This window comes from Aspergillus piperis (genome assembly GCF_003184755.1).
Source record: "Aspergillus piperis CBS 112811 unplaced genomic scaffold BO85scaffold_1, whole genome shotgun sequence".
Taxonomy (NCBI): domain Eukaryota; kingdom Fungi; phylum Ascomycota; class Eurotiomycetes; order Eurotiales; family Aspergillaceae; genus Aspergillus; species Aspergillus piperis.
Window position 1 is genome coordinate 1,019,310 of NW_020291591.1, and position 23,739 is coordinate 1,043,048.

The 23,739-nt window shown below is 51.0% G+C and overlaps 6 protein-coding genes across 6 annotated transcripts; 3 read left to right on the plus strand and 3 right to left on the minus strand.

The window, feature by feature from the left end:
• The first annotated feature begins 120 nt into the window (after window positions 1-120).
• Window positions 121-3,159, plus strand: BO85DRAFT_410211 (phosphatidylinositol 3-kinase VPS34). The gene is made up of 2 exons (XM_025657468.1): window positions 121-262; window positions 332-3,159. Exons 1-2 carry the CDS (start codon window positions 204-206, stop codon window positions 2,976-2,978), a joined length of 2,706 nt encoding a protein of 901 aa, XP_025520785.1. The 5' UTR covers window positions 121-203; the 3' UTR covers window positions 2,979-3,159.
• BO85DRAFT_386568 (HCO3 transporter family protein) lies at window positions 3,062-5,877 on the minus strand. The gene is made up of 4 exons (XM_025656636.1): window positions 5,018-5,877; window positions 4,871-4,964; window positions 3,884-4,815; window positions 3,062-3,825 (listed from the first exon to the last, which is right to left on the minus strand). The coding sequence occupies exons 1-4, from the start codon at window positions 5,473-5,475 to the stop codon at window positions 3,234-3,236; spliced, it is 2,076 nt and encodes a 691-aa protein (XP_025520786.1). The 5' UTR covers window positions 5,476-5,877; the 3' UTR covers window positions 3,062-3,233.
• Window positions 5,878-6,145: 268 nt separating this feature from the next.
• Window positions 6,146-7,229, plus strand: BO85DRAFT_482745 (putative GTPase MTG1; the record flags this gene model as incomplete). Its single annotated transcript, XM_025663122.1, has 2 exons — window positions 6,146-6,412; window positions 6,486-7,229. The coding sequence occupies 2 exons, from the start codon at window positions 6,146-6,148 to the stop codon at window positions 7,227-7,229; spliced, it is 1,011 nt and encodes a 336-aa protein (XP_025520787.1).
• Window position 7,230: 1 nt separating this feature from the next.
• BO85DRAFT_444202 (pre-mRNA-splicing factor ISY1) lies at window positions 7,231-8,552 on the minus strand. The gene is made up of 2 exons (XM_025658963.1): window positions 8,475-8,552; window positions 7,231-8,290 (listed from the first exon to the last, which is right to left on the minus strand). Exons 1-2 carry the CDS (start codon window positions 8,475-8,477, stop codon window positions 7,535-7,537), a joined length of 759 nt encoding a protein of 252 aa, XP_025520788.1. The 5' UTR covers window positions 8,478-8,552; the 3' UTR covers window positions 7,231-7,534.
• Window positions 8,553-9,099: 547 nt separating this feature from the next.
• BO85DRAFT_9890 (type II myosin) lies at window positions 9,100-9,655 on the minus strand. The gene has a single exon (XM_025665830.1). It carries the CDS (start codon window positions 9,533-9,535, stop codon window positions 9,206-9,208), a length of 330 nt encoding a protein of 109 aa, XP_025520789.1. The 5' UTR covers window positions 9,536-9,655; the 3' UTR covers window positions 9,100-9,205.
• A 7,887-nt stretch (window positions 9,656-17,542) lies between these two features.
• BO85DRAFT_359557 (uncharacterized protein) lies at window positions 17,543-21,709 on the plus strand (the record flags this gene model as incomplete). Its single annotated transcript, XM_025655517.1, has 5 exons — window positions 17,543-18,245; window positions 18,294-20,180; window positions 20,271-21,004; window positions 21,056-21,296; window positions 21,510-21,709. The coding sequence occupies 5 exons, from the start codon at window positions 17,543-17,545 to the stop codon at window positions 21,707-21,709; spliced, it is 3,765 nt and encodes a 1,254-aa protein (XP_025520790.1).
• Between the last annotated feature and the right edge of the window lie 2,030 nt (window positions 21,710-23,739).

Sequence of the window (23,739 nt, forward strand, 5' to 3'; positions counted from 1 at the left end):
GTCATTGCTAGCTGTTAGCCTGTTGCCCCAGGCCTCCCGCCAATCAGCCGCTGCGGCTCCATTGGGTCTCCGGCCGGAGCTCCCCGTCCAATGTCACCCGCCGCTCACTTCCCCGGCAACCCAGTCCCTAGTCCTTATTTCATACTTGCAATGAAGGGTGTGTGGTTACATATACGGTGGACACAAATGGCCCTGAGCTAACGATGGAGGCCTTTACCTTTACTGTGTCCACTCAGGTGGATTTTCCAATTCATGTGAAGATGTATGTGTGCCTTGGTTTCCCTTGATCCAACAACAATCGAGCAAGTTGGCTAACTTTGGATGGATGCAGTGGCTCATTGGAAGGGAAGCAGAAACAAGCGCCTTTCTCCCTCCTTTTGAAACATCCAGAATTGCGTCACATCGGTTCCGCGCAGAATCCCGTCTCCGACCTCTTCGTGACCATCCAACTATGGTCAGATTCCAAAGCCTTGGGCGTGCCTTTGCAGACCTCATATAAGGCCTTCAAGTCCGCTCGAGCCTGGAATGAATGGCTGCAGCTGCCGATATCAATAAAAGATGCTCCCCTCAAAAGTCAACTGGCCATTACCGTTTGGGATATCTCACCGTTTGGCGGCGAAGGAGCACTCGGACACTATGTGCCTTTTGGCGGAACGACTATACCGTTATTTGACGGAGAAGGAAAATTGAAGATGGGCAGGCAGAAATGCAAGATATATCGTCACCGAGCTGCGGACGGTTTCTCCGCAACGACAACGCCGTCAACAGCGCCTCCGAAACGTCGGAAGAACAACGCCCCAGATCCGCTAGGCCCATCGGAAGAGGAGATGGAGCTAGAACGCATCGAAGTTTTGATCAAGAAGCATGAGATGGGGGAAATACCACGCATCGACTGGATGGACCAACTGGTCTTTCGCCAGCTGGAAAGGCTGAAACTCAATGCGGAGGAAGCTGCAAGGAAACGGGCCTTACGTCTGAAGGCTACGAAACAGAAGCGCTCGGAGCATGGCGGGGATGAGGACGACTCAGATGATGACGAAGTGGACGATGAGAACTTCATTCTCTACGTGGAGTTCCCGCGCTTTGATCACCCCATCGTCTGGTCCGATCATGAGTACCCAGCTCCTCCAATGTCATCCTACTCCCAAGGTGCGCCTGCAAATGCAAATCCCGCACTAAAGCCCGTACCGGAAGTTCGCTTTGGTCCGGGAATAGAGGGCGCGGATGGTGGCGGTGTCATCAGAATATACGACCCTGAAGTTGGTCAAACCGGTAATCCATGTGAAGACAAGCATCGGAGACTGATCCGTAGCCATCGGACGGGCATTATGGATCGTGATTTAAAACCAAATCCCAAGATTCGCGATGAACTCAACGTAATTCTGTCATACGAGCCCACGCAGGATCTCACCGCTGAGGAGAAAGACCTAATTTGGCGATTCCGATACTACCTAACCCGTGAGAAGAGAGCGCTCACTAAATTTGTCAAGTCGGTCAACTGGAGGGACGTTGGTGAAGCGCATCAAGCCGTCGAGATACTGCCCAAATGGACCGAAATCGATGTAGACGATGCTCTTGAGTTGCTTGGACCGACTTTCGATAATCCTGCAGTTCGTTCATATGCAGTCGAAAGACTACGCAAGGCTGACGATGAAGAACTACTTCTTTACCTGCTACAACTTGTACAGGCTCTGAAATATGAAGAACACTCTCACGGTGATGTTGACGACGCCGCCCACGATTCGTCTTTGGCCAATTTCCTTATAGCCCGCGCTGCGAACAATTTCAAATTGGGCAACTACCTACATTGGTACCTTATGGTTGAATGCGACGATGCAGGGCCAGGAACATTGTCAGCACAACGTAGACTCTTCGCACGCGTGGAATACTACTTCATGGCAGAGCTCGAGAAAGTCCACCCAGAGCATCGCAAGACCCTCCTGCGCCAAGGTGAACTGGTCACTATACTCACAAAGATCGCCAAAGACGTCCGGTTCTCGCGCGAGAACCGGGTCCTCAAGATCGAACGACTGAAGCAGTGCCTCAAGGACCCGAAGAACGACATGCTACACATCGACCCTCCACTGCCACTGCCCCTGGACCCGGAAATCCAGGTCACCGGGTGCTACCCGGACGAAGCAAATGTCTTCAAATCCTCTCTCTCCCCTCTCCAAGTCATGTTCAAGACCTCCGACGGACGGAAATTCCCCATCCTGTTCAAAATTGGCGACGACCTCCGCCAAGACCAACTTGTCATTCAAATCATCATCCTTATGGATCGACTCCTCCAAAAGGAGAACCTCGACCTCAAACTCACCCCCTACCGCATCCTAGCCACCAACTCTACCGCCGGCGCCGTCCAATTCATCCCCTCGGCCTCCCTTTCCGCCATCTCCGCCAAATACAAATCCGTCCTCGCCTATCTCAAAGCAAACAACCCAGACGACAGCGAGCCCCTCGGCGTCCGCAAAGAAACAATGGACACCTACATCAAATCCTGCGCCGGCTACTGCGTAATTACCTACCTCCTCGGCGTCGGCGACCGCCACCTCGAGAACCTCCTCCTCGCCCCGGATGGCCACTTCTTCCACGCCGACTTCGGCTTTATCCTCGGCCGAGATCCCAAGCCGTTCGCACCCATGATGAAACTCTGCAAGGAAATGGTCGAGGGCATGGGCGGGACTACTTCTCCCTTGTATCTCCAGTTCAAGCAGTATTGCTTCACGGCGTATACTACGCTGCGCAAATCGGCGAACCTCATCCTGAACCTGTTCAGTCTGATGGTCGATGCGAATATCCCTGATATCCGGGTCGAGCCCGATAAGGCTGTTTTGAAGGTGAAGGAGAGGTTCCATCTGGAGATGTCGGAAGAAGAGGCCATTCGGCATTTCGAACAGCTTATTAGTGATAGTGTTAATGCTATCTTTGGGGTTGTGATTGATCGGTTGCATGAGTTTGTGCAGGGGTGGAGGGCTTAGGTGGCTGGCATTTTTAGTGGAATCCTAGCTCATTGTGCTGTTTCTTTAAAGGGGAAGGAGTTTTATGGCGCATACCACCGATTAAATGGTTCACTGGTGAATTGATTGATACCCTGCTTCGAAGCGGTGGCCATGTCTATAATAATGGTAATATATTGATAGACCTTTAGACATTTTCCGTCCCTCATTGTATCTGTACTTTTATGACCAGCTATCCATCTCTTCGCAACCCTCCTCTATACCACAGTGTCTTGATCACTTCTCCCCATGATGTCGTGACGGACCTCCAGCCTCCTCATCATTACGACCCCAAACCCCCAACTCAACCCACTCATTCCCAGTCCCATCAACCCCACGTCTATCTCCGAGATCACCTCCCCCCAAGTCAACACCCTGGCCTATCCGCATATCCTCAGTCACGGCAGTATCAGAACCAGATTGATCATGTGAAGCAAAAACCCCTCCCGTCTGTTCATGTTCACTGCGCAACTTCGCCTCGGCGTCTTCGTCATCCTCCGGCGTCCCTTCTTTGCATGCCCATGCATCTACGAACCTCAGGACCTCGCGGGGCCACCAGCGCTTCATTATGAGAAGACGGAATGGAACTAATAGGACGATGAGCACGGGGAATGCGGGTGCGCCACGGGTGAGGGTGAGGATGAAGATGGCTACGGTTATGATGATTTGGAGGATGGTGTAGAGGTGGATGGGGATGTATGATGGTGTTGGGGGTTCTTCTCCGGAGGTGATTGGTTGTTGTTGTTCTTGTTGTGGGGCAAGAGATGGTGGGAGGGGAGGGAGCTCGGAGGGTGGTGTGAGGAGGTAGAAGGTTCGGTAGAGGATTGGGCTGGTGTTGTTAGTGGGGTTTGATTCTTTTAGTGTGGTACGGATGGTGGACGGCTTACTTGACTGATAGGCTCTGCTCGCCCATGAACATGAATAGCCCGGCTAGGACGCTTGTTGGGGTCAATCCGAGCACTTTCATGAAGGGCGGACTGACGAAGAGGAGGATGACGGCTGAGTGGAGGAATGCTGACCAGCGCTGTTCGTAGACGCGCTTCACTTCGTATGTTTCGAGCTTTTCTTCTCCGTCGACGGTGATTGTGCGCTGCTCCTTCTCTGTGTGCATTAGGGATTCGGAGTGGAGGGGAGCTTGGGGGAGAAGTCCGTTAGCAGGGGGTATTCCTAGAATGCCGCATAGTGCTGTTGTAGTGCCTAGGAGGACGATGTCCCAAGCGAAACCTCCTGGTTTCCTGGTGCCGTAACGATCAATAGTGCAGATGATTGAGCTGACTTCGTGATCGAAGAAAAAGAGCACGGTGATGATGATTCCGGGAAGGATGGCGGCGAACACCCAGGATACAGGGAGATGCCAGAACTCGACGAGGAACCTATCCCGACTGGGAGATGTTGGTTTGAATGAGGTGCTGACGGGGAGTGTCATCTTGTCCAGATGGGCTAGTTCACCAACGTGGGGAAGCCCGATGAAGATGATGATGGAAATCGCAGCAGCGTACTCGGTTAAACCCATTCGGATATATCGGTGGAATAGGGGGCGCCAGCTCTCAGCCGTAGATAGGAATATCGCGAGCAGCATCGTTCCCACAGCTCCTATGATAGCGTAGAGGAATGCTGCAAAGGATAGGCTCTCGTGTGCTCTTTCAAGTTCTTGTATAGCTTTATGGAAGTAGATAATGCTGTTGAGAAGCGAGAATATCTCGGTTGCAAAAGTGGTAACGTAGCGCATCGTCCAATCGTGAGCGTTGACTATAGCCAGGACGTAGTGAAGCCAGGCAGAATGGATCAGAGACCAGGCCATGAATGGCAAGAATGGTATCTGGTGAATACCTGTAAGTCATTACTGGCACAACTTTCTTTTTACAGGATCTCACCTTGAAGACATCCTCGCATAAAGAATAGATGTTCTCAGCAAGGACTGAGAAAGGACCAGTAACACCAAGGATGGTTAGTGGCTGGATTGAGAATCTGAAATGTTGTCAGTCAATGTTGCTTGGGTTCCCGATGCTAACAAGCCCTACAGTGAGAAGATGATGCCGCATAGGCCTGTACTAAACACAACCTCAATAGTTCCCCAATTCTGCCCAGTCAGAACATAGAGGTCACTGGCAAAGGTGATACCCGGCAGCAGGTTCGTAAAGAAGACATAGACCGCACTGGCAAAGATCAATTGATTGAAAACAGTCCAGTCGGATACGTATCTGCGGCGCAAGTTCAGAATGTCCTGCTTTATCAAACGAAAAGGCCGTAACGGGCCCCCTGACGACACAGAACCCCGTAGTACCCGAATGGCCCTGGGCGTATGCTTGGATGGGGTTATGATGGAATGTGCATCTTCATCTTCTTCGTCATCGTCCCGATCAACTTCCTGATTGTGTTGGACATCGCCACGTCTCGGTGACCTCCTTTGCCTACGGGGTCTACGCCGGAGAGAGGAGCTCCGCGTGGAGGGTGGTCGGAAGGCAGATATTAATGGCATTGTTCAGTCATGGTAAAGAATAGCCTGGCAATGGTGATCTGGAGGGGTTGAAAGTTGGTCTGGCGGGGATCCAGCGATGCCCGCCTTGGCCCTCATGACGTATCATATCCCGATAAGAGGCTCACGGCATACTCTCCGAACCGCACGGGTGAAGCCGCCCAAGAACAGGCTAATTGATCATTTCAACTGGGATATTCAGTGTACCGGGATGATCTGAAGTGAATAACCAAGCATGATAAACGATAAGAAATCACTTTGTCACATAAGAGTCACTCTACAGCAGTGAATCTCACCCCTTTGGGTACTGCAATATAGCCAAGACCTCCTGGCTCAACAGCCCATTTGAAAGTCATTAGCAAATTGGTATGTTTTCACATCATAAAGCAATGTCTACAGGGGTTCCTTTCGGCATTCTGGTAGTTGTCGTCTGGAGAGTGTGTAGATAGACAGAGGCCGCAGTCTATCGTTACATAACAGCGATCCGCCTTCTTCACCGCCTTTATCCGCCGACAGAATCTCTCCCGCGGAGGAATTTCCTCGCCTCCGATGCCAATGGCCATGCCCTCCATACGGCAACAACTTCGCTCAACTCCTTGATGATGCCAGCTGGATAGGAGTTCAAGTCGCCAAAGACACCTAAAACACACAGCAACTTTATGGACCGATGACAATGGCAGCCAAGTTCGTTCCGCGTCAGGTTTTCCCCAACTATGGGTCTATCCCGAGGTCCTATTTCCTGGGTCACCACAGGGCCGGGTTGAAGAAGATGCAGAACATGCTTTCTTCTATCGATTATGTAGTCGAGTGTCGTGATTACAGGGTTCCCGTTACCTCTATCAACCCTATGTTTGAAGAAGCACTGGGCAAGACACGACGGTTGACCGTCTATACAAAGAGAGATCTGGGCGCAGCATCAGGATCGAATGCGCAGAAATTGGTGAGTGGAATGCTCCGAGTCGAAGGAAAATGCCATAGGCACTCGAGTGCTAATGTGATCTTTGCACGCTTAGGCGGAGAAAACCATTCGAACCTTCAATAAGAACGGCGCTACATTCTTCGTGAGTTCGTCCTCTAGGGCAGATGTGGGCACAATCTTAAAACACTTGCGGGACGATGCAGAAGGACCAGACAAGCTTGTTGGATGCCGGGTGATGATTGTTGGTATGCCTAATGTGGGCAAGTCGACTCTCATCAATCACCTGCGTAATCAGGGCGTGGGCAAGGCCAAGGCCGTGCGGACCGGTGGCCAACCAGGTATCACAAGGAAGATCGGGACACCCGTGAAGATCATCGAAAGAGAAGGTGGCTCCCACGTCTACGTATTGGACACCCCAGGCGTATTTATGCCATATGTTCCGGATGCAGAGAACATGCTTAAACTAGCTCTGTGTGGCTGTGTGAAGGATTCGGTTATCTCCCCGGTCACGCTAGCCGACTACCTATTATATCACATCAACCTGAATGACGCCGAGGTATATAAGCGATGGTCTGAGCCAACAAACGAGATTGTACCTCTATTGAACAACTTTGCCCGACATGCTGGTCTCCTGGCCAAGGGCGGTATTCCAAACACCGACCTGGCGGCACTGCACTTCATCCAAAAGTGGCGTGCCGGCGACCTGGGCAGGTTTATGCTTGATGACCTGAAGGAGGAAGAACGCCGTCTGCAAGAAGGCGGAGAGCGAGAGATACCCACCAGCTATACCCAGGCCTTGAAGGCTGAGAAGCTGGGCAGAAAGCAACCCAAGCTGTAAATAGATAAAGAATCATGTAACATAGATATTTCTCCCATCCATTGTACAAAAGAACGAATCATGTTGGTATCATCAATGAGCTTTTGCCTCCCCTCAGATGCATAGTAGACTTGTTAGAACCGCAGAACGACGTAGGAGAGAGACAAGAATGAGACGAGAAATCATCGTAAACCCTAAACGCCCATAATAGAGACGGAAAAAAAAAAGAAAAGAAAAGAAAAGAAAAACAAGAAAAAAGGTGAGAACCCCGGAGTCAGCGCATAGCGCAACAACACGAGGACAAACGCCCCAACAACCGCACAACCTCATGAGATCTTATCCAACAACCTCCTCCTCCGTCGATCAACCAACTCCTCCTGAACCTCATCAAGTGTAGGCAACCTCCACTCAACCCCATCGCCAGCATCACCAGGCAACGGCTCCCACCCATCCTCAACATCCTCATCCTTCCTGCGCAATCTCTCAACAGCCTCCTTCTCCTTCTGCCTCTCATACGCCAAAAGCGTCCCATCCTCCTCATCCAACCCATACCCAAAGTAATTAGCATCGACCTTCTTCGTCGCAATCTCACCACCTCTCCCCTTTCCACCTTCTTCATCCTCTTCCTCAGCCGGCCTCCTCCCGCGTCTCGCCGCCGCCTCAAACATCTCCTTCACACCCGGCAACTCTCTCGCTCGTCCAAAATACCGATACCCCTTCCCACCACCCGGTATCTCCCTCCCATCATCATCAAACACCCGTCCAGAGCCTCGCATATAGTTCGGCCCGCCCAGGTTCCGAATCTGCATCTCCCACGTCCACTTCTCCTTCATAAGCTTGTTGATCTCATCGTTCAGATCGCGGATCTGGTAATCGCTTAGACTGAGCTCCTGGATCCGGGAAACTTTGCGTGAGATTTCCTTCAGCACTTGGCCGCGCCATTTCTCGCACATCGGGATCGAGTCAACGGTCGTGATGGCTTTCGGGCGGCGCGTGCGCCCGATGTCGATGATTCCGAGGTCCGCGGCTTGTTGGGCCCGGAAACGGAAGAGCATCGACTGGGCTTTTTCGCTGTTACGCGCCTGATCATTTTGTTAGTTTGGGGGAGTTCTGGTTGAGCTTGACGTTTGGGTGTGGTTGGAGGCGAAGGGAGAAGGCGAGGGGGAGGATTTTTGGGTATCGAGTTGAACAAGATTCGAGGGAACGGTTTGTTGCTTGATTTGAAGGAGCGATCTGAAGGGGGTTGAGTTGGTGATTAGGGCTTACCATTGTGAAGAGCAGCGCGGGGGATCCCCGTGGCTGATGGAGCTTGGTGGTTGAGAGGATTGAAGTGAAGAATGAGAGACTGGAACGCTGGCTCTCGCGCTCTCTCTTGATCCAAGCTCGGGTGGGTTCGTCCGCCCGTTGACAAGCGAGCGCTAACAAATGCAGCCGCGCGGCTACGGTACCCGTGGTTCTTGGCTGTCAGTCTACCGAGTTTATTGTCTCCCTTGCTGCCAATAATGCAGTGCAATGTTGTTTTGAGTTGTGGTGGCTTACAGCTTGCATGGGAAGTTAATTTTGATTTTCTAATGTTGTCGATATTAGTTGATTAGAAAGGAAGGCAATATGAAGAATTAAGGGTTGTGTATAGCACGTTTTCTGGTCCTAGTGTCTATTATATTTTTATGAACCGCTTCAGCAATGATGAATTCGAGGTATAATTGGTGAACGACCACATAAAACAATAACAGAGACTTGGGAATGCACACGGCTATCCGTTGCATATCGTCAAGATGCATCATGAAGCATTAAAACAAATCATATAGCATAGTACACATCAAAATCATTCAAAAGCATAATCCAAGCGCCGCCTCCCGTCAACACTCCGTAGCCATGCAGGGCTGCCATCAAGTCATAGTCGTAATTGGTCGCTCAGGCCCTAAATGAATGTTTAGCGCCTGAGTGTAGTTAGAGCAATGTGCTCAGCAGGGTCAACCTGCTAGGTCGTCATAGTCTTACAAGAAGCCTTTGGTGTTGCTAGGCATCCGCTGCGGTATATCGCCTGCTCCGTACACGCTGCTCCCTCTCCTGCTTCCGGCATCACTGAAAGCGCCGACGTGGCTACGTCCGAGGACGCTGCCCCTCTCAACACGGAGCGCTCGCCATCCCTCTAGTTCACGCTCCAACCTGAGAGACTTCTCCCGCTCTTCCCGGAGTTCTCGCTCTGCTCGGCGCACTTGCAGCTGCGTCTCCGAGTCGGCATGTTGAAGCTCCTCAATGTTTCGAAGAAGCCGCTCGATCTTGTCGCGGGCTTTGCTAACGTCGTCATTCAGCTGGGAGTTCATCTTATCACGGCGCTCAATTTGGGACTGCAGGTCTTTGACCGTGCGGTCGACGTTCCGCAACGAACGCTGCTCAGAACTGTGCTTGGCTTCCTGGTCTTCAAGATGGGTCTCCAGCTATTTTCAAGATAGTTAGTATTTTCCAGGGCATTAGATTCATCAGTTTCATGGGGTAACTTACTTCCTTGATTCTCTTGTGTAAGAACCGGACGTCCTGGCTTCCTGATGAGTAGCTCTTGGTCTCCAGATCCACGCAGCGAAGTTGAGACTCCTTCAGCTGCTTCTCGAGAGCCGCCTTGTCCTTGAAGAGCTGGGCATTTGTTTCTCTCTCAGCAGTAACTTCCTTCTGCATCTCCGTCGCCAGTGCTTCCGCCCGCCTCATCTTACCGACTGCAGCTGCGGAAACATCTTCCTGTTGAGCAAGCTTGGACTTCAGTTCCAACAACTCACGGTCCATGCTGGCAGCATTGCGCATCGATGGACTCTCGCCCTTGGCAAGGTCCTCCAACCTTTCGCCTGCTTCAGCTAACCGGGTTTCCAGCATCTTCTTCTCCTTCAGCAGCATGTCACGCTCCGCGGTCACATCGTCGACGGAGGTGCGAAGAGTTCTCACCTGCGACAGGAGGGAGACAACCCTGCTCTGAGCTTCATTATGAGCATTGACTGCCTCGTCGCGAGATGTCGTCACGTCTTGAAGCATGATGTCCATTCGAGCCTTCTCCTTAGCCCAAGTAGAGCTGTTCAGGACTTCATTGTCCCACTTGCTCCGCAAGTCTTCAAGTTCTTCACGGAGACGTGAGTTCTCACCGCGAACGTTAAGAACCTTTTCACGCTCCATCTCCAACTCGTTGTTGAGTGTTGTGAACTCGCGCTGATACTTCTGCCTGGTCTGTTCCATTGATGTCTCCTTGTCTTCAATATCAATGGCACGTTGGTTTCTGTAGTCTTCAAGCTCGTTCTGGAGGCGCTGTTTGGCCTGCAGGGCGCCTTGGAGCTCAGCTGCTTGATCCTCCATCCTGGCCTCGAGCGACTGGGTCTGGCGTTGCAAGTCTTCAACCAGGGCATCCATTTGTTTGCGCTCAGACATTATCTGGGCACAAGTATCCTCGGCCTCCTGGGCCTGAGATTTGGCGAATTGCTCTGCTCTGGTAGCTTTCAGAACTGCAATCTCAGCTTGTTCCAATTTGCTGAAATACTCATCGGCACGGGTCTTGTACAAGCTCATACTGGAAGCTAGATCGGCTGACTTCGACGTCTCCGCATCAAGACGAATCTGAAGGTCAGCAAACTCCTGGAGAAGCTGATCTCGGCTAGCAGCATCCTGGTCCCTTGCAACCTGCAGCTCCTGGAACTCGGAACGAGCGTCACGGAGTTCTACTTCCAGCGTAGCCTTAGCTCTCTTAAGCTTTTCGAATTGAGCTTTCGCGTCGCTGAACTCTGCAATGGCTTCGTTATGCACCTTGAGCAAAGACCTTCTGGACTGCTCCTGCGAGTTAATCAGGTCGTACAGTTCTTCATGCGACTTGGCTTGGACGTCCCGTAGTGAAAGATCGCCTGACCGAATGTTCTTCTCCAGAGCGGAAACCTTCTTTGAGGAGTCATCGAGCTGCTCGTGCAGACGTCCGTTCTCACGCTCAAGCAGCTGCATGCGTCGCAGAGAAGGGCTTTCTTCCTGCCACATGTCTCGACCAGGTGCCGCTTGAGAAAGCTGGTTCTGGAGATGCTTGTTCTGCATCTCACTCATTTGAAGCTTGTTCTGGAGCTCCTCAATCTCGGTCGCCAGATCCATCCGCTTTTGGTAGCCGACCGTATCCACGGTCCTGTCGGAACGAGCAGAGTCATTGGCCGTTTCGTTGAAGTTAAGTCTGCGGTTCGGCGTTGTAGGGGTGCCGAACTTCTTTGCCAGAACATTGTCGGAGTTCTTTCTGAGATGGGTTGGGGTCCGGGGGCTAGCCACCTGGTTCTGATCAATTTCCTCCAGCAAGGCGCGTTTAGATGAGGCGTAACGTGCATCCAGCTCCTTCATCTCATCCCCATGCCGGCGACGCATTTCCGCCAGTTGGGCCTCAGCTCGACTATACTTCTCCTCGGTGACTTGCAATCTACTCTGTGTCGTCTGCAGCAGTTGTGCCAGATCAACCTTCTTAGCCAGACTAGGCTGAACCTTCTCCCAGGATTCCGAGTCATCAGACTCGGGCTCCACTACCTTGTGCAGCAACATTAATTGCCGGTGTAGATCCTCGATCTCCTTGTTTGCCGTATCCAGAGAGCCTTGAAGCTTGCGCGTATTCGCTTGTGCCTGGGTCCGGAGCTGTCTTTCGGTCTCAAGGTTCCTGTTTGCCTCCGCCAACTGAATGTTGGCAGTGGAAGCAGCCTTTTCCGCATTCCTACTGGCCTTATGTTCCCTAGCAACCTCATGGTTGAGGTCCTCCAGGCTCAAAGAGAGCTTCTCTTTCTGCTTCTCCAGAGATGTGATGCTGACTTGGAGGTCGCCAAGCTGACGGCTTATCTTCTTGTTGTCTTCTTCGAGCTTCGTCTTCTCTTTCTGAAGAGCAGTTATGCGCAGGCGCGAGTTGTCGCTGGCCCTGGAAGTCGATCGGGCTATGTCGAGATTCTTTTGCTGGATCTTTGTGAGAAGAGCTCGGTTATCATTCTCCGATGCTGTAAGTCTACCCTTGAGCGTCACCAGTTCCCTCTCCAGGCGTTCCTTATGCTGATCATGGCGAATGCGGAAATTATCAGATTCAGCGATAGCGTGGGTCAATTCTTGGATTCGGGTGGAAAGACGTGACCTTTCAGCTTCTACCTCCTCTAGCTGACGTGTCTTATCGTCCAGATCTTTCCGCACACTCTCAAGGCGCTCGTTGGCCTGCTTCATGATGTTGCGTTCAATGTCGGCCTCTGCGTTTAATCGTGCATCTTCGACCTTCGTGAAGCGGTCCCGCAGCTGAATCAACTCAGTTTGGAGTTCCTTGCGTGACTGCTCAGCAGCAACGCGGGCTTCAGTGGCACGACGAAGCGTGTCCTGCTGGATGTACATCTCCTTTTCGATGATAATCTTTGATTCATTCAAGGAAGTGTACTTGTCCTTGAGCTCCGCAAGATTATGCTCGGCAAGCATTTGCACGTCGTCACGCGATTGACGCTCCCGGCTCAGATCTGCTTGTGCCTTATATAGTTGATTCTTCAGTTCCTGGATTTGCTGCTCGAGAAGCTTTCGGCTTTCGCCAGCCTCGGCATCCTCAGAGATCTTCGCCTCCAGGAGCTTCTTGACATCGGCTGCCTCTCGCTCAAGCTGAACCTTCTCTGACTTCATCGCGTCCACCTCGGCTTGCAGTTCTCGCAGGCGTTCCTGCATGCTGCCATGTCGCGTGGTAAGAGAAATCTTCTCCGACTCTAGGTATCGCTTCTCCTCTTCATGCTTCTTAGCATCATTTCGCAACACAGCCATTTCACTTTCCTTCCGCCTAAGCATCTCTTCATAGCCTGTGGATGTCGAGGAGAGGTCGGTGATCTGCTGTCTTATTACACGGTTTTCTTCAATGAGCTCTTTGATGTGCTTCTTGGACTGATCTAGGTCTCTCGAGGTCTGGGACAGCTTAACTTCAAGATCTTGATCGGTCTTCAACAGTTTGGTCTCTAGATCTTGCAGTTTGCGCTCCTTCAAGCTGAGGTGACTCTGCAGCATCTTCATCTCTTGGCCCAGGTCCTTAATCCTGGACTCCTTCTCGGCAGAAGAGTTTTCGGCCTCGGTAAGCTTCTTCTCGAGTTCCTCCAGACGTGCCTGCATCTCATGTTTTTCGTTCTCAAAGCGCTGGATGATCTCTCCTGCTTGTTCCAGTTGAGTTATCCGGAGCTCAAGCTCGTCATCCGTTCTTTTCTTGGCAGCTATTAGGTCGTCTAGCTGGTCTTCGAGGTTCTCCTGGTCTGCGATAGCACCTGCCAACTTCTCACTAAGTTCAACTTCTCGGACTTGGAGCCTCTTGAATATTTCCTCCTTGTCAAGAGCCAAGGCACGCTCACTCTCCAACGTTTGCTGAATCTTCTGTATCTCAATCTCGGTACGACGCCTCTCTTCCTCTAACTTCTGACGATCAGCTATATCCTGGTTCATCTTCGCTTCCAGGGATTTGATTTTCTCGTCCCGTCTTTTAACTTCATTGGCAGTGCGAGTTTCTCCCAGAAGAGGTCTCATCCTTGAATATAATCTCCACCATGGGTTCGCCTTTAGTTGGAGGTAAGTCTTGAAGTTGTCCTGAATGATCCGTGTCGCTTCCGCCCGATACAGGCGTTTGTTGGAGATACGTCGCTGGACAAATCCCCTTGCCACAGATTGGAACCTGGTCATGATGGTGCGGATAAGCTGGTCTCGTTTCTCTTCCAACTCGGCCAGGACACCTGCCCTGAAGAATACCTTCGTACGACCGACTCGATACCAAGCAGGGTCCAGCCCGAGCTTTTGCAACATAACATGAGCGGCATTTCGGCCATCGAGGTATCCTTTGGGCATGGCAGGGCAGAGAACTTCATAGCGTTGGCGGAATTCCGAAAATGACAGCCGATTGGGGAACCCTGTGCGTGCAATTCGTATTCCTTCGAGTACACCGTTGCAACGTAGTTGATCTAGGACCAGGGGTGCATTGAACATCTTCGGGCGTTTCTTGTGGTTTGGTATAATACAGCGCACAAAGTGTGGATGTGTTGAGTTCAGCTGATTCATGAGGCTAGATAGCTGTTCCTTATGTCTTTGCGCAACGGTGCGGAAAAGACCCTTCTTCACGCGACTCTTCGGGTAGTCGCTGTCATCGTCGGCATCGCCGCAGTCGGAGAACAGAGTCGCAACATGCTTTTCACCCGATCTGGCAAGGAGTCGCGTTATGTTATCGTTCAGCGGGTCCTTGTTCTTCTCGAGCCAGCCCTCTGTGCCATACTCTACCTCAGCAGCGTAGTGCGTCAGAACGAATCCCTGGCTTAGGCGAGAAGCACGATACTTCGGTGATTTCCGATCCCAAAGAGAGTGCAGCTTTTCAGTAAATGATTTGTCGGTAGCCTTCGGCATAACAGAGTCTTCATCTAGACAAGAAAAGATACCAATAGGGTTGGTCAACTCGATTAGATCGATTGTTGGTTGCAAGTCCTTTCCGAAGTCGATGAATTGCCACTCAATTTGCTCCCGTGCATATTCCTCTTGCTCCAAGACGAACATATGGTGGTTGAAGAACTGTTGCAATTTCTCGTTCGTATAGTTGATGCACAACTGTTCGAAGCTATTGTTCTTGAAAATTTCGAAACCGGCAATATCGAGGACTCCAATGAAGAAGCTGTCATCGCCAGCGACAGTGCTGCGGTCCAATTGGTTGTTGATCCTGTCGACAAGATTGCTAAATCCTCGTTCATAGATACCCTTGGCGAGAGCATCTAGCGCTAGTCGCACCTGTTCTGGCGTTTGAACCTTTTCCACCCACTCGCGGCCTGCCTTGACCTTGGGATGCAACAGTCCCTTGACGAATAGGTCAGGTTCTATACCTAGCAAGTGGCAAGCTCTCTCTACACTATTCAAGGAGTCGGGACCAAGTGCAGCTTGATCGGCTCGTAGGCTCTCCTTGACGATAGTGACATTTCCAAGATGAAGGACCGCTGCGATAGTGCGCAAAATACACATCTGGTCTTCTTCAGAGAAGTCCATGACGTGGAAAGCTTCAATCAACATTTTCCATTCGTCCTCATCAGAGACCCCGGCAATGGTATCGTTGCCATCACGAGTGTAGGCGAAATCTTCAATCTGCAAATCGGACAAAAGGAGAGCTTCCCTAAGCTTCCGATCTGCTCCCCGTAATAACTGGTAGAAGATATGGTAGTTTCTCTCATGGGAATTGGGTTTCACAACACGAGACTTCTCCAGTAGATACCAATCGATCGAAGCACCCGATATTTGGCCGGCCCGGGTGAACTCGATACGGATGAACTTGCCAAAGCGAGAAGAGTTGTTGTTTCTCACGGTCTGGGCATTTCCAAACGCCTCCAGAATGGGGTTTGCTCTCAGAATTTGTTGCGATAGGGCGGACAACTGCTTTGTACCAGATCGAGCGTAAGGGGTATCGGTTGTCGCAACAGCTGCAAGGTATTGTATAACTTTCTTGGTGTTCTCGGTTTTACCTGCACCCGACTCTCCTCTTCACAGCTGCATTAGTGTCAAGGGTTTGTGGCCAGCCTTTCAGTAGACTTACGTCACGAGAATGCTCTGGTTCTCTCCTTCTTCGACCAGGTTTCGAAAAGCCTCATCAGCCATAGAAAAGATGTGGGGACGGCTTTCTTCTCTGTTACGGCCCTTGTACATCTTCACATACTCGTTTGTGTAGATTGGCAACGGGCAATATGGGTTCACAGTAACGAGGAAGAGTCCCGAGTAAGTCTGTGTGCGACAAAGATTAGCTCTGAAAACTATCATTTCGTCAGCATATCAGTATAACTCACGTAAATAAGATCGGCTTGATATCGTGTGTGCAGATTGTGAACCACTGAGGCTTCATTAAGATGTGTGAGTTCAGCCATATCATCTGCTTTATCAAACTTTGCCGGGTTCACTTTGTCGACCTGGTCAGCGTCGACCTCCCTTTGCTGTGTTTATCCGTAAGCTCCTCTAGCTCAGACTTCGATGGCATTGGGTGATTATACCTCTCCATTGTCGGTCTGGACTAGCATCCGGCCACCTTCTTGCTCTTCGAGAACTAGGCCACGCACGAATGCTTTTTCGGGATCGCGCAGCCAGACATACTTGTTGCCGGAGAAGTCATTGTCGCCCTCTTGTCCCCGGATCTGATCCGCACCCCTGCGTAGCTCCTCTGACTTGATGAATTCGGGCGCAAAGGTTCCGGATGAAACATCATTCCTTATTGAGCTCGATCTCGGGCGATGCGTTGTCCGTGCCACCAACGGAGCTGGTGACTGTGAGATGGAAGCAGAGTTTCGAAAATGGCCCCGGGCCTCTTCGAATTTACTGGTGGATGTAACAACGGCCGACTTGGGGCGAATACCTCTTGTCTGCTGAGTCGGGGAGGGAGTCGGTGACGGCGATGCGCGGCTGAAAGGATTGGCCCGCTTAGGGGAGCCATTTAACTGTGATGGAAGCATATCTTCGTTAAGGTCAATGGATCATTATTCAGTGAGAAGGTCGTAATCATAACAAATATCTATGAGAGTAATGGAGACTCAAGCAATGAGCCCTTGGATGATGTTGCAACGAAGCATCCAGGCCAACTAGTATGGCCAGGGGAAGAGTAACGATTCAAAGACAAGGGAAGAAGAAGATAAGGAAAGGTTGAGCAGGTGTATATTAAATGAAGCTGCAGCATACCAAGCAGCGGGAGGTGCAGAATGACAGTCACCCACTGACCACCTGCTCCCTCTGGGGCCCCTTCGGGTTCCGCTGTTTGTTTACATCCGCCGTTCCTCAGGCTGCGGGCGCCGATCATGCGCTAGGCCGGATCGGTCGTGTACCCGTCACGTGGAGACCCGCGGCACGAAACTCGATCTTTTCCGGGTTGGTCGGTCGTTTCCCCGTTTTGCTTGTCGCTTCACGTTCTTGTGCTCCGTCCCTTCAAATCTCCAGCTCATCTCACCATCCTCACGTCGCGTTCGCATCTTCGCTCTCCGTTGATATCTGCTCGGCAGGTGCAGAGCTGCCTTCTTCACATATCATCATCAACACGCCCGACCTCATGTATAGCAGAGTGTTGTGGTTACTGATTCTATCCATTTCGTTCTAGTCTTATGACTTTTGACTTGCTCCTGCTCATTTTAGCTTGAAACGATGTGGGATGCCTAAGCACTCGCTTTAGATGTGACGAGCTAGCGTTTTTTGCTTACTGGACGCAGACATTATACTCACCTTGCAAGCGCGCACGCGGTCGCTCTTCCCCAACCATGTCTAATTATCCACCGACACCGTCATTTGTGGGACCAAATTATACACCTCAGTGGCCTCCATCAGATCCGTCTTCCTCGACCGCCATGCCATCCTTGTTTCCTCCTAACCTAGGCTTTGGCCAAAATCCTTCGCCCGTCCCTCAACACGCGCAGGATGGTGCTACCCGTCCGTTTGATTATAATACCGACACCTACAACGCAAACACACGTCTACCGGGATTAGGGGTCCCGAGCGCCGCTGGTCCCTTAGTACCGCCGCCTCCATTCACTTTCATGCCGCCTTTTCCTTCCACTCAGTTCCCTCACCCTCCCTTTCCACCACTACAGATGCCACCGTTACGATACCCCTCGATTCCTGTACCCCCTGTTCACGGTTATGAACCGGTTCGTCATGCAACTAGCGACTACCACATGAATAATTCCATCCCTACTCCGCCGGGTCCTCAGCCTGCCGCTGCTGCCAACTCGGAGTCAGACCCAGACCGAGAGGAAGGCGAGCTCACAGATCGTGAAGAATCTTCGTCGACGCAGCCTAGGCCACATAATTTGAACCCGGGACAGGGGTCAGGACAAAGCTACGATACTCAGATGGCTCGAGCTATGGACGGTAACAACGATTTCATGGAAAGCGATCGGACAGTGAAGCCGAATGGCACTGGTAGCCTTGATTCACATAACTCTCACTTGTTGGCGATGGCCACCGTAGGCTCAGCGCCAGGATATTCGGAGATGGATAGAGGCGGGGCTTCACCAGAAACTCGCCTATCGTCCAGAAGCAGTGGGTCACGTATGTTATTCCCGCATTATGCACAGTCCGGTTACTGACTTCCTGCAGCCTATAATCCTGCTCCTCCAATCTCTACTGAGCCACCGGTTTCGGACACCGCACCAGAACCAGAAGTGCCAACTTCGTCAATCCCGCAATATGAAGCGGACCCCGATAAAGGAGTGAGCAGCGCAGCTTCAACTGACCCGCAGTCAATACCCGGCAGCGGTAGGTCATTGGCACAACTTCGCGTCCAAGCACAGGGGGCACTTCTGAGCTTGGCGCCTCACAACATTCGATATGCCGAGTTTGTCGGGGAAGGAATTAACCCTGTTATCCTTCGTCAACTCTATGAAGAGGTTGGAATAAAGATAGCCACTCCGGTACAGGGCGTCTCAACACCTCCATCCAGTGCAACCTCCTTGGAATCCGACCGTTCGTCGACTAGCCAGTCCGGGGAACCAGAGCAAGGAAGCCACTCAGTTCTCAAGTCAGATGCGGATCAAAGTTCGGCATCGCAATCCAAATCTACCGAATTGCCACCGGATACCACGAAACCCATGGAGCGGAAGGAGGTTATTGCTCGTATGCTCGCTGCAAAGGCTGCAAAGGGTTCCGGGGCGCCTGGACAAGTTCAAGTGCAGGCGACCAAGGAATCTAGTGCGTCCGAAGATTCGGTTCTGCCGAACGCTGACAAGAATGCGGCAATATCCTCTCAGGACTCCATAAAAGAAAAGGAGACTCGTGTCAAGGAAAAGAACAAGGCTCAGACTGAATTGGCCCGGCAGCGGATTGAACTGCTCAAGAAGCAGGGCCTAATGAGGAACGGTCAAAAATCGCAGTCGAATTCGGTGCCTCCCGAGAAATCCCAACCATTGATCAACTCCGGTACTGAGTCGTTGTCGACTTCGACCCCGATGCCAATCCAACATCCATTGCCAGAACGCCCTCCTGATCCTGAGCCCAATGCTTCGGCCCGTATACCTGGGCTCTTCATGACGGAGCAAGAGCCGGAAAATGTGCAGACTCCGGTTTCCGCTGCTCAGGGTGCTACTGATGCGGTGTCACAAACCCGCATTAATCAGCGCAAACGTCCTCGAGCATCTGATTTTGACGAACCTGTTCCGATCCCGAAAAAGACCTTCAATAATGGTGTCAGTTATGCCTATCCTGAGGCTCAGAGGCTCGTCATTGATATTAGCGATGATGACGAGTTCTACGGCGATGATGAGCACGACAACATGGATGTGGACCTGCCAGCCGGCAAGGACATGCAAGATGTGGAGGGCTTGCTTCGTACTTACACACCAACCGTCGATATTCTTCCTCAACGGCCGGCAACTGCCTCTAGTCAAGGGTTTTCTGCCTCAGCTACCCCACAGAGTCTGAGGAACAATGATCAGGAGCATCAGGAGCATCTTCGAAGAAAAGACCTGGAGATCAAAGCCATGCACAAGCGAATTGCCGAACTAGAAGAGCGGAAGAAAGCAAAGCTGGCAGCCAGCCGTACACAATCACCTCGCCCATCAGACGTGCCGGAACCTTCACCTCCTACGGACAAACTCTCACCTACCGACGTCAGCGATACACCGAAACTCCCTGTGGAAGTTGAGGTGGAGAATAAGTCACCTGCCAACATTGATCTGACCCAAGTGGAGAGTATCAAGGTCAAATTATTGCGCAAACAGGAAATTGAAGTTGGTATTCCTGCGCTAGATGCCGAGATACACAAGTCCGAGGCGAAACTGGCTGAGATCAATGAGGAAGAAGCCAGGCTAGTGTCCGAAATTACAAAAGGGCGTGAAGGCCGGCGGCAGCTCTTGGATGAGTTGAACAACCTCAACGTGGAGCTTAATGGGCTCACCTTCGATGATGTGGAGGCTGCGATACGGTGCGCACAGGAAAAGGAAGATAAGGAAAATAAGGAGGCGAAGGAAGATATGCCCCAGCTTGAAGGTACGGTCATCAAGAATACCCGCCAATATTATGTGCCATGGTTGTTTCGTTTGACAGTATCCAACTGATATGCTTTGTCTATGCTTTTAGCCGCAGACCAACAACAATGTTCCGAGATTGAGCATGCAATTTCTGAGCCCACGCACGCTGCTTCACCCGTCAACAAAGAACCCGAAGATGAGGAGCCGTCCCATCAATCCGTTGTATCTGAAGAAGTTCATGAACCTGATTCCGGCAACGGGTCTAGCGTTGTACCTGATGACAAGGTGATGGATGACGTTAGCGAGTCTTCCGGAGAGGTATCCAGTTCTGATTCCACGGGTTCGGCAATGGATGAGTCTAGCGACAGCTCTAGTGATGAGTCTCTTGACGAAGAGGAGCTTCCAACTCATACACCCGCTCCAGAGACGAACACCCCGTTGGAGTCAGGCGGACCCGCTGAAGATGGACAACCGGAGCCAATTGAGGCAGAGGCAGGCATTCATCATGATCTTCCCGAGCGCCCGCGAACCCTAGATGCGGAGCCACGGGCGGAGCTACATTCTGAGCAGGTTGCCGATGAACAAGTCATCGAGGACCAGGGCCAAGCCTCCCGTGAATCTTCCGTCTCAGATGCGTACGAGCCTCCTGAGCCAGAAGAGACAGCTAGCCCCGCTGATTCCAGCTATTCCCCACCTTTCAGCCCTGCATCTCCCGAACCTGTTGACTCCCTTGAGGTCTCCACCGCAGATGAGACGAGACAGGCTGACGAGCCACTAACGAGAAAGGTTCAGGAATGGGATACCCAACAACCAAGTGCTTATGCTCAGGTTGGCATTCTGGATGTGCGGTGCACCTCAATTCCGCCTAAGGTGTGATGCTGACAGGATATCTAGAATCCACGGGTACCAGAGCAGTCTGAACCAAAATTCTCACCTTACGTTAGTCCGCTGAAGAATTTCAAGGCTTACCGCTACCACCCAAATTTCACTGAAAATGTTTCGGGCGGCTATCGTTCTCTAACATATAGCCACAACATCGACCCTATGAGATATCTCTGTCCATTTGAATCTTCAGGGGGAGTATGCAATGACCGGTCGTGTGAATTCCAACACTTTCGTGATATGACTCTCAGCGGTGCGTCGACAGATTTGAACCATTATTTGCAACATTTACCCATATGACCTTTGGCCATTGTCTCCCTTGACCTTTCCTTTTATCTGTCGTGCCTCCTTCCAGTCGCGCGCCTTCATTCCCCTTTTCGTTAAGCGTCTCATTTTATGTCTTCTACCCATTTGTTCTTCCCTTCGCTGTGCGGATGCTGACAGCCAGGCTTGTTAACTGCCACAGATGACAAGATCCTCGTCCAGATGGGATCTCTTCGAGAAGGCAAGACACCCGAAGAGAAGGATGAATACATTGCTGGGCTGAAACAAATCATCAACGACATGCGACGCGACAAGGTGAAAGATTTTAACACAGTGGCCACGGAAATAGCCGCATACCGTAGACGCTTTCTCCAAGACCCTTCGCGGGTACTTCCGTTGTAACAACTTGAAGAACTTGACTACTTTACGCTCTTGGAGAGAGCCACTTCTTACTTTTTGACAAGGTGAGCTGCCGGCGTCGAGCACCGGAGTGCAGACGACCAGTCCAACTAGCAGCGGCTGCTTCTAGCTCACTACCAGCAATGGCAGCGATCCCTTCTATATCGCGCCAGCCCTCCTTCCTGACCTGGAGGCTTCCTTCCCCCTCCCTGAACCTCATTGCCTTTCTTAGCGTGGCCCACACTCTTCCTTTCTGATACATGAGATCTGGTATCTCTTTCTGAAACGACACAAGTGGGCATTTTCCCGTTATCTTCATTATCTATTACTACTTGGCGTACAAAAGCGAGCCTGGAGTTGGAGGATCACATATTTCTACCCCCTTAGGAAGTGGGCGTAAGCGATTTACCCACACTACGACATCTGGCCTGGCCAGCAAGGCAGGGAGAATCGAGTCTGTGACAGTCTCGATTTTCCCTTTTCCTCTAGCCTGGGTCTTCAAGGTATGGGATGAGATTCCTTAACACGGTTATGAGCCCATTGGATGGAATGGGACTGTACAGCAGGGCGTCAGGGCATAGGGAGTACATAGCGATAGCAAATCATAATTATCTTCTACCAAGCCTCACTTGCGTGATTTTCTTAGAATCGTCAATGATAAGCAGGAAGCTAGACAAGTAAATGTCGCAAAAAACGGAGAAAAACCGCGCACTTTAACTGCGCACGATGCCCCATTGACAGAGCCGCGACTAAGAATACAGACCAAAACACCTAGAACCTCTTAGTGTCGGATAATTGGTATGGCACTGGACCGGGCGTCTAGCGTCTAAACCGGGGCAAAAGCACACCCACCCCAAGGCGCAGACCTAGAAACCTACTCCTTACTAACCCACAACAGCTAGCATACTACACTACTAGCTAGAATAGATGGATAGATAATAGATAGGAGGATAGTAGTTAGTTAGTGTAGCTTGTTAAGCCAGTCGGATAGTTAGTTATTCCCTCAATGCTAGCTAGAGCCTAGCAGCTTGCGCCCCGAATTTCTCCGCACCCGTTCATCCCCCCTGTCTGTCTGTTCATCACAATATTTTCATCAAAATTCATCGATATTAGAATTAAGTTCAGAAAATAATATATTAACCGATCATATGATCAATAAGTGAAGGATGAGTCAACCGCGCCCATAACCACCTAAGTTAGTTTAACTAGGTAGTTAGTTAATGAAAGTTACTGTTGTTGATGTGGCAGTGCTGATTTTTTCCTTGTTTCTGTTCCCCAAGCACTGGATATAAGTGATACTAACTAACCGGTACTGGTAATAGTTGGATATTATCTAATTGGTAAGTACTTACATAGTACTTAGTGATGTATGTAGTGAACTATGTAAGTAGTTAAGTTATGTATGCAAGGTTGACTCAGTTAGAAGTCTGGTGGTAGTCACCTGAACTACTAATGGACTGGAAAATATATTGTATGTTGGTGGTTAGTACTACTTACTAGTACTAGTGTGTGTGTGGCTTAACTTCGATCAATGTGTATGGTTGGTTGGGGGAGATTATTCAAGTTCAAAAGTTCATGCAAGGTATGGGAGTCATATGTGGTCTTGTGACTTAATGACTAGTAGGTCATAGTCACTGGGTTTTTCTGACTCAGGCAGAGCTGAAGCTGAAGTTGGTTCGTTCCGGGGACGGAGAATTGGAATGGATGTATCGGGAACAGTCGGGGAACGGGTGCGGGCGCGGGCGCGGGTGCGGACACGGAGGCGGACACGGGTTTCTCGTTGCTTACTTACCTACTGCATACCTACTGATGATTTATTATGTCGGTTCCGAGGAGATACTATGCACATAAGATACTAGTTACTAGATAGGTATAGCCTGGTTAGTGATAGTCGATGTAGTGTAGTGTAATAGATATGCAAGCAAGTGGGCTGGGTTTCAGCGATTGTGTTTCGGGATTATGCATAGTTGGTGAGGGGGGAGGAGGGGGATTTGCAGATGGGATTTCTATTGATAGTAAGTGATATGTTGGTG